This window comes from Ictalurus punctatus, chromosome 17 (assembly GCF_001660625.3).
Source record: "Ictalurus punctatus breed USDA103 chromosome 17, Coco_2.0, whole genome shotgun sequence".
NCBI lineage: Eukaryota > Metazoa > Chordata > Actinopteri > Siluriformes > Ictaluridae > Ictalurus > Ictalurus punctatus.
In genome coordinates, this window is record NC_030432.2 from 24,940,223 (window position 1) to 24,949,471 (window position 9,249).

Consider the following 9,249-nt stretch of genomic DNA (forward strand, 5'->3'; position numbering starts at 1 on the left):
AGGTCAACACAACGAAGGTTTCAAGTGGTTTTGCCCAAATTCAACTGAAAATGCAACTTATAATGATTTCTCCAGTTTCAAAATTATTCACCCCCCTGAATGGCAGGTTGTGAAAAACCCTCGTGTGACTGTAAAAGACCTGCAGCAAGACTTGGTGTAACAGGCGCTGAGGTTTCAGTGAGCACAGTAAGGTGCGTACTAAACGCAGAAGGTTTCCATGTCAGAACTCCAAGACGTTCACCACTACTGACCCAAAAGCACAAGAAAAGTCACTCAAAATCATATAAATAATCCACAGAAGTTTGGGGATTCTGTTCTGTGGAGCGATGAAACAAAACTGGAACTTTTCGGCACGATGGATCAGCGGTACGTCTGGAGGAAGAAGAATGAAGAAAGAACACTCTGTCCACAGTCGAGCATGGTGGAGGCTCGGTGATGCTCTGCGGCTGCTTTGCATCCTCTGGCACTGGAGACCTGCAGCGTGTGGAAGGAGAGATGGATTCATTAAAGCATCAGGAAATCATAGGAGAAAACCTCATGCCGTCTGTGAGGAAGCTGAAGCTTGGGTGTCATTGGACCTTCAAACAGGACAATGATCCCAAGCATACCTCAAATTCCACCAAGGCTTGGTTGCAGAAGAAGTTTTGGAAGATTCTACAGGGCCGTCACAGTCACCTGACTTGAACACCATAGAAAATCTCTGGTGGGATTTGAAGAAGGCGGTTGCAGCGTGCAAACCCAAGAATATTACTGACCTGGAGGCCAGTGCTCATGAGGAACGAGAGAAGATTCTTCAGGAACGCTGCCAGAAGCTCTGCATCTCGTTTTCAGCAGGTCATAACCGCAAAAGGAGCTCTACTAAGTACTAGAGATGCTCGCCATGAAGGGGGTGAATAATTTAGAAACTGGAGAAATCATTATAAGTTGCATTTTCAGTTGGATTTGGGCAAAACCACTTGAAGCGTTCGTTGTCTTGACCTATTTCAATTGCTTTTGTTTGATTTGTTCATCGCAAACAGTTGAAAGCCTGTACATTTTGACAATAAACCTGATTTACACTGGGGGGTGAATAATTTTGATTGCACCTGTAACTAGGAACAGAAAGCTTATTCTGTCAGAATAGGGACAGGGAATTCTGTGAAATCAAATAAGAAGATGTACAGGATTTCAGAGAGGTAACAGAGAGAGCTAGATAAGTAAAGGTCATGACCAAATTTGATATTGGCTTGGGAAAGGAAGTCTGAAAGATAAATAGAGTATCAATCGTTATATGTTGTCAGACAGACATAGATAGATAGATAGATAGATAGATAGATAGATAGATAGATAGATAGATAGATACCAGTAGTTGTGGAGACAGATGTTGGATAGGTGTTCATTTAAAATGAACCAATTTGCTATTATTGTTATTTACAAATGAAATGATCATTTGCACAAACTTACGAGCGGTAGACAAGTTCTAGTGTCGCATTGACAGATAAAATAAACAAAAGATCATTCAGAGAGTCAAATTAAATGTCACACCAACAATAAAACGTTTTTAAAAAATCTTGAAATGTTTTGATTCAATTTTAAATGTCCACTGTTAATATTAACATTAAATATTAATGAAATAAAGCAACATGTATAGAAATGACTGTTGAATATATAGCCTGTAGGAGTGAGGGGGTCCTTGTGGATTGTTCGAAATATCCTACAGGTCCAGAGCTCACAGAAGGTTGAGAACCACTGCTCTAGAGCACCTCTTTTGACATCTTTAAGAATGTAAACTTCTTTCGAAGAGCATATCATTAGGGTCATATTTGTATTTAACATACATTTCTCTCTCTCTCGCTCTCTCTTTCTCTCTCTCACTGTCTCTCGCTCTCTCTCTCTCTCTCTCTCTCGCTCTCTCTCTCTGTGTCTCTCTCTCTCTCTCTCGCTCTCTCTCTCTCTCTCTCGCTCTCTCTCTCTCTCTCTCTCTCTCTCTCTCTCTCTCTCGCTCTCTCTCTCTGTCTCTCTCTCTCGATCTTTCTCTCTCTCTCTCTCTCTCTCTCACTGTCTCTCGCTCTCACTCTCTCTCTCTCTCGATCTTTCTCTGTCTCTCTCTCTCTCTCTCTCTGTCTCTCTCTCTCTCTCTCTCGATCTTTCTCTCTCTCTCACTGTCTCTCGCTCTCTCTCTCGCTCTTTCTCTCTGTCTCACTCTCTCTCTCTCTCTCTCTCTCTCTCTCTCTCTCTCTCTCTCTCTCTCTCAAGGATCAATACTCCTCTTTGTCAGAGTGCTGGTGAAAACCCTGGACAGCTTATGCAACTTATGCAGCTTATTTTTTCTTTTTCCTTGGAAACAGAAGAATATTGGAAATTACTGGAAATCAGGTATTGTATGTGCTAAGGATCTACTTCTTGTTGTTGTTTTTTTTAATGGTATTCATGCATACATTTAATTCAAGCATTCTGGGTTTCTTTTCAAAAATAACGCTTTGATCATTGGGCAGCATGTAGATTTAAAAAAAAAAAAAAAAAAAAAACAACCTTGAACAACCTATTTCTCAACGCAGCAGTGTTACCAAAGTGCAGACTGTTAACCCTCAGGTGGAGGTGTCCATGGACTCCGTTCAAGGCCACACACTGATTTCTTAGAGGTATGTACCGGTTTCCTAGAGACCTGAACATATGTACAGGTTCGAATATTTCAGCAGCCCATGAACGGTTCCTTGCTTACAGCATAGATGACGTCAAAGTGTGTGGCTCACACTGGAGTGTATAAAAGCAGAAGGAGAGTACAGAGCAGTCTGTAGCCTCACATCCAAGAAAACACAGCTGCAGACATGGTCATAAGTGTTGCCCTCATCTGGGCCGTTGTGGTGGGACTCTGCTGCTGCCTGTGGCTTATTCTGGGAATCCGTAGGAGGTAAATACATAATAATTCACAAAGTCTGAGATTCCAGATATTTAACATTGTGTGCTAGATACAGTGCTGATGATGATGACGCAAGATGGGTTTGCAACAAGTTTGGCGAGAGGTGTAATCTGAAATTAAGAAAATGCTTTATATGTAATTCAAGCGGTTAGCATTCTCACTTCCTAAACAGATGAAAGTGAATTCGTATTTTTATCATTTCACAATGTTCCATGTTGTTCTCTTGCTCTTCTTTTTCTTCTTTTTTTTTGGATGGCTGAGGGATGAGAGGGACGAGAGTGGAAAAGTGCACAGAAATGCTGTAAAGCAAAAATGCCTTCAAAAATAAAGAAATTAACCATTTTTACTTAAAAAAAAAATACTATAGAGATCAGAAAACTAAACAAAGTCAGTATTTGGTGAGGCACCTCTTTGCTTTTTAAACATGCAGGTAAACTTTGCGCAGCTTTATGAGGAAATCGGCTGGTAGATTTTTCTGAGCATTTTTAAAAACCCAGTTCTTCTGGACGATATTTTGCTTTCTTTGCTGACATGGTTGTAAAAGTCATTTTAGAAAAATCTAAAAAGTGTTCCTGACTCGATAATGCAGAAGTTATTAAAATAAACTTTTATAACAATTTTCCCGTCCCAATAGGAATTATTATGTGGCGCATTCTCTATTGAACAATTAGAAATGTGGGTTTTTTGTGCATCTTCTATACCCTGCGTTCATATTTATATTACTCATGTAAATTTAGAAAAAAAAGTGGTGAAATATCAAGTGATGCCACGATGCGCTGAGAGACCAGGATACCTGGCTTTACAGCCAATACATCTAATCTGTTTAACACCAGTGGACCATGAACCTGTTTGCCCAAATCTGTGGTAATGAAACATGTGGTGGCTCAGAATGAGAGGTTCTGACAGACATCAGATTTGAACTTTCAACACTTCTTATAAGATCCTGCCTTATTTTTCCACACCCTTTAACATGGACCCTTTAATAACTTGATGGAAGGGTGTTAGGAGAACGTTGGGAGAAGATGCTCGTAGTGTTATAAAATTGCAAGTTGAGTGTGTGATCTTCATGGAGATCGGGACAGAAATGTGGTCTGGATCGAGTTTTGATGTGAAACTGAACAATCAGTTTCAGAACAATTTTTCTTTGCAAGAGCATCAGAGAAAGTTTGCAGTCTTGTACTTTATATTGGTCTCAGGATGTCTCTTCACTGTTACTGTTGTTGGTGGCCGCAGTCCATTTCCCCACTCACGTTTCACTGTTTGGTCACCAAAAGCTTGGTTTGCCCAAGGCGTTAGCTAATTTCAGTTTGTTTGTTGTGTTTCAGACAGCCAGGGGAACCTCCAGTAGAAAATGGCTGGATCCCCTACGTGGGTTGTGCGCTTCAGTTCGGCGCCAACCCACTGGAATTCCTCCGTAGCAGGCAGAAGAAATACGGTCACATTTTCACATGTAAGATTGCTGGCCGATACGTCCACTTCCTCTGCGACCCGTTCTCTTATCACTCAGTCATCCGCCAAGGGAGGCATCTAGACTGGAAGAAATTTCACTTCGCAGCATCTGTCAAGGTAAAAAAAAAAAAAAAATTCCCATGGAAAGTAAGCCTGATAGAACGGTCATGTTCAGTCATAACAACAAATAAAAAAATTTGCTTGCAAAATGTAGAGAAGAATTAAACTTTATCTAATCTGATGATCTGTTCCCACAGGCATTTGGTCATGAAAGCATGGACCCGAGTCACGGCTACACGACAGAGAACCTTCACCAGACATTTCTGAAGACTTTGCAAGGTGATGCTCTTCCGTCTCTCATTGAAAACATGATGGAGAACTTGCAAAGTGTCATGCTGCAGTCCAACATGCTCAAATCCAGCAGCTCTGAATGGGAAGTGGACGGCATCTTCGCGTTCTGCTACAAAGTCATGTTCGAGTCCGGCTACCTCACACTGTTTGGACAGGAGCTGGATGGAGACAAGACTGCTGCATGTCAGCAAGCCCAGAAAGCCCTCGTCCTCAATGCCCTCGAGAACTACAAGGAGTTCGACAAGATTTTCCCTGCGCTCGTCGCAGGCCTCCCCATCCACGTATTCAAGAGTGGCCACAGTGCACGAGAGAACCTCGCCAAAACCATGCTGCACGAGCACCTCAGCAAGCGCATCAAGATATCCGACCTCATATTGCTGCGAATGCAGCTCAACGACTCACTATCTACCTTCAACGAGCTGAGCAAAGCCAGGACTCATGTCGCTATCCTGTGGGCTTCACAAGCCAACACCTTACCTGCAACTTTCTGGACTCTCTTTTACCTGATCAGGTAACATTTCTGCATGAGCTTATTAACACAGTAGTCATTCCCTCCAAGCACAGCAGACACTGCTGATAGCAATCAGGGTTATTTGAAATCAAGGAACTTGGCAGTGATCTTTGCTGTAGCTCGATCTACAGGTGAAGGTCTCATCCAGGTTTTATTAAAACGACATCCTTGAAATCGTCGGTTACTCCCTTCAGTTATTGCTAAGCAGAGTAGATTCTTCTGACAGCAGTCAAGGTTAATTGATTGCTCTTGGCAAAGGTCTCTACTGTACCTGGTTATACAGTGAAGGTCTTATCCATGGCTGTAATCATTTAGTGGTATCCCAGATAGTGCAAATACGTCATCATCAAGTGTATGGTTGCATCTTAACAACGTTCAACTTGTTTCCTCCCTTCAGCTATCACATTCATGTACTCAGCACTCGTGTAACTCCTTCCTGATAACATTCTCACATGTTCAATAAATGAATCATGACTTTCCGCTCTAGAAAAGCCCGTAACAGTTCGACCTAGAACCCAACAACAAAAGGTGTCCCTTAAAAGTATGAGCATTTTTAGTTATCCAGGTTCTACAGTCTGGTCGAAGTAAAGGAAAGAACTGATAATGTTGAAGATGTTCCTTCACTCTTTCCACTGAAGAACTTAATCAGTCAAGATTAAAGACACAAATTTTTCATTTGATTCTGTTGAATTTCTTTTTTTAGATGTCCAGCAGCACTGAAAGCAGCTACAGAGGAAGTCAAAAAGGTGTTTGAGAGTTCCAACCAGAAAGTCGATCCCAAAGATCCTCAGCTCATCCTAACCAGGGAACAGTTAGACAACATGCCAGTTCTTGGTACTGTCAACAACAACAACAACAATAACAACAAACAATCCTACAATTAATTCTACATATTATTATGTTGAAATGTGTGTAATGAACTACGTCTGGTCTCTCCACCCTCAGACAGTGTAATTAAGGAAGCGATGAGGCTCTCCAGCGCCTCTCTGAATGTGAGGGTGGCTAAAGGAGATTTCTTGCTCCAGCTGGACAACAAGGAATCGTACCAGATCCGCAAAGACGACGTCATAGCGCTGTATCCACAGATGCTCCATTTCGATCCTGAGATCTACGAAGATCCTCTGGTGGGTGCAGAGCGACCTTCTACACCTTCTCATTTTCACATTATCCTGAATGCAGAGCGCTTTATCAGTCCAGTACTTACAGTAGCACATTTGTTATTGTTTTGATGGTTTTATTATCGTTTCCTAGACATCCATGTGCATAAAAATAAAACTGCATTTTCACACACATAAGCTACACGTGATTGGTGTACATTGGTGGCTCAGTGGTTAAAGGTGTTGGTCTACTGCTCAGGTCGTGTTGGTCGTGTTGCCACTGTTGGACCTTTGAGTTAACCCTGAGTTGCTCAGATGTATGAACGAGATAAATGCAAGTCGTTCTGCATGAGGGCGTCTGCCAAATACTATAAATGTAAATGATACCATCGACTGATAAACGTACATCCATGCGACGTTTAAACGATGTTAATCCTCTTTCCTTGCAGACTTACAAGTACAACAGGTTCTTGGACGAAAACGGACAGGAGAAGACGAGCTTTTACCGAGGAGGACGTAAACTGCGGTACTACTACATGCCGTTCGGCTCCGGGGTCACCAAATGTCCCGGACGATTTTTCGCCATTCATGAGATCAAACAGTTCCTGTCTCTGGTGCTGTCCTACTTCGAAATGGAGCTTCTGGATTCCGAAGTCAAAGTTCCTCCTTTGGATCAGTCACGCGCCGGCCTCGGCATTTTACAGCCCAAATACGACGTCGACTTTAAATACCGGCTCAAAAAGCAATAGGAACTTCACATTCTGTTTGTATTTATTGTAAATAGTGTATATTTTTGTTACTAAGAGACATTTTCACTGGAAAACTCGAAATCTGTCCTTTTTGGTAGATAATTTTACGTAATATACGTAAATATATTGCGATAATTTTACGTAATATACGTGATGAATATACATGTTGAACCTACGCCTATCATTTCTATCAAATTTGTATGAACTCGACATGTTTTTGTGTCCAAACCAGTAGTAAACATTCTACGCCACGATATGATCAGAACCATGGCCTTATTAACGTTCCACTGCCACAGCAATGAAGTGTAGGTTTTAAATGATTTCATATTTGTGCTGATTTCCAGTCTGATCACATCTGATCACGATGCCACTTTAATGCTGTTTAAGATGTCTCTGCTGACTGTTATCAGTAATATTTACTGCTTGTGCCAAGAGGTTCTCTACTTAATGAATGACTAGTGCTGTATATCATGAGAAATTCTAACATGATAACGTACTCCCAGCAGATTCGTTTTCACACTTGCTGTACTGAGAATTCAATTAAAACTCTTTTTTTTTATACCACAACATGCTTGTTCTTGTCTTGAAATATCTTTTCTTTTTTAAACTGCTGGTTCTACAGTACACTAATCATTCAGTTTAATTTGTTTACTTACTGTGAAGCTTGTTAGTAGGTCGGCCTGTTTAATAATAATAATAATAATAATAATAATAATAATAATAATAATAAGTTACACAAGTACAACACATTGCACTGTTTCTCAGAATCGTGTAGGTTTAGGAAATTGTTTATGTTGTCTATGTTTGTCCAGGAATAATGCACAGTTTTAGAGACTCACGTGTTGCACCGACATCCTTAACTGTGTGACCCTTTGGTTTCATTGAATAAGTGCGTGGATGAACTCAGTAACCTTACTGAGAGCAGACTCAGAGTGAGTATTACCATTTCATCATCATTTATTCTTTTCTATTCAATTCTATTCATCCAAACTTTCAGGTCTTTTACAATCTTACACTTTGCCCGCGAGTCACGGTGCAATCCACGGCACTTTTTAACGACCGTGTTCTGATACTGCTCTGTACACGCTCGTTCTGGGGTATATCACACATACTGTTTAAACACTATAGCAACTTTATCACGAGCGGCACACAGGAGCAACCAACTAATATAACCAAACTGCTTCTGGTACAAACAAAGTACCAAAAAACAACATGTATTCAAACTGCAAAAATGGTGTCACTGTATATTGTCAATAAAGTACGGTAAACATCTCATTTCCAAAGTAAACAGTCCGTCGCTGAGCACTTTATCCAGCACTGATCACACTAGGTAATGAGTTAGAATGAGCAAAGTCAGACAAAGATTTTTATTGTATTTTCTGACACTACTATGTGTGACTTTTCACTCAAACACACACCACTTCTGTCTCGGAATGTAGCGAGTGGTGAGCTGGTGCGAGTGCTCTTATCAGCAAGTTATCCAAACTGATTACGTTTTAAGATGATCCCAGATAGCAGACTGACACCGACACCGACACCGATCTGATCCTCACGCAGCCGGGACACGTTTTCACTCAGAAACCACTTTAGCTGGAGAAAAAAAAATTAAGTCAGAAAACGATATACTTTTTCAATTCATTCAACTGTGACACTTTTTAACCCCAAACCAGTTTGCATTGCGGAACGCAAACCAGCCACCATGCATTCCGACGTGTAAGTGCACGTGTACTTCCATGACCTTTCCCCTTTGCACAATAAACCTGCCAACACACTGCAGATGTGAGCGAACCTGCTCCAGCTTCACAAGCACACTTAATAAACGACTATGGGCTTGATCAAAGAATAAGGACTATAAAGGTTCGATGAATCATGAGATTCTGATTCATTTACACGTGCATAGTGATGTGAACTATTGTGTGGAATCACTGATAACAACTTAATGCAAGAATTCTCCATGATATTAAGAATGGATCGATAGCATTTTATTTGGACTGAACACATTATTTTGGTACGTGTCGATTATCGTGCGTTAACACACAACACACTTTAATCAGCCATCTTCTTTACAAGCGGACTTGCTTTATCTTTACACACAGTTTGCTCATTAAACTGGTGTTTGGCGGTTTATTTACAGTCAAGGACAAGAGCCGTGTAGAGTTTTTATACAGCCTTCTAACAGCTCTTTTATTTTTA

The 9,249-nt window shown here is 40.9% G+C and overlaps 1 protein-coding gene across 2 annotated transcripts; it reads left to right on the top strand.

Moving 5' to 3' along the window:
- Window positions 1-2,237: 2,237 nt before the first annotated feature.
- Window positions 2,238-7,623, top strand: LOC108278029 (cytochrome P450 7A1). Of its 2 annotated transcripts, XM_017491151.3 has the most exons (8): window positions 2,238-2,355; window positions 2,538-2,621; window positions 2,704-2,890; window positions 4,225-4,465; window positions 4,606-5,210; window positions 5,914-6,044; window positions 6,156-6,334; window positions 6,757-7,623. In XM_017491151.3, exons 3-8 carry the CDS (start codon window positions 2,808-2,810, stop codon window positions 7,054-7,056), a joined length of 1,539 nt encoding a protein of 512 aa, XP_017346640.1. In that variant the 5' UTR covers window positions 2,238-2,355; window positions 2,538-2,621; window positions 2,704-2,807; the 3' UTR covers window positions 7,057-7,623. The 2 variants fall into 2 exon arrangements, with proteins under 2 accessions (XP_017346640.1, XP_053543259.1); XM_053687284.1 differs by lacking the exons at window positions 2,238-2,355; window positions 2,538-2,621 and having other exon boundaries at window positions 2,683-2,890.
- The last annotated feature ends 1,626 nt before the right edge of the window (window positions 7,624-9,249 follow it).

Excerpts from the sequence above, each read along its gene's own strand:
- LOC108278029 (XM_017491151.3), top strand. The coding sequence starts at position 2,808 with ATGGTCATAAGTGTTGCCCTCATCTGGGCCGTTGTGGTGGGACTCTGC. Across the intron at positions 2,891-4,224 it reads ATTCTGGGAATCCGTAGGAG|ACAGCCAGGGGAACCTCCAG; the intron begins GTAAATACATAA and ends GTTGTGTTTCAG. Across the intron at positions 6,045-6,155 it reads AGACAACATGCCAGTTCTTG|ACAGTGTAATTAAGGAAGCG; the intron begins GTACTGTCAACA and ends CTCCACCCTCAG.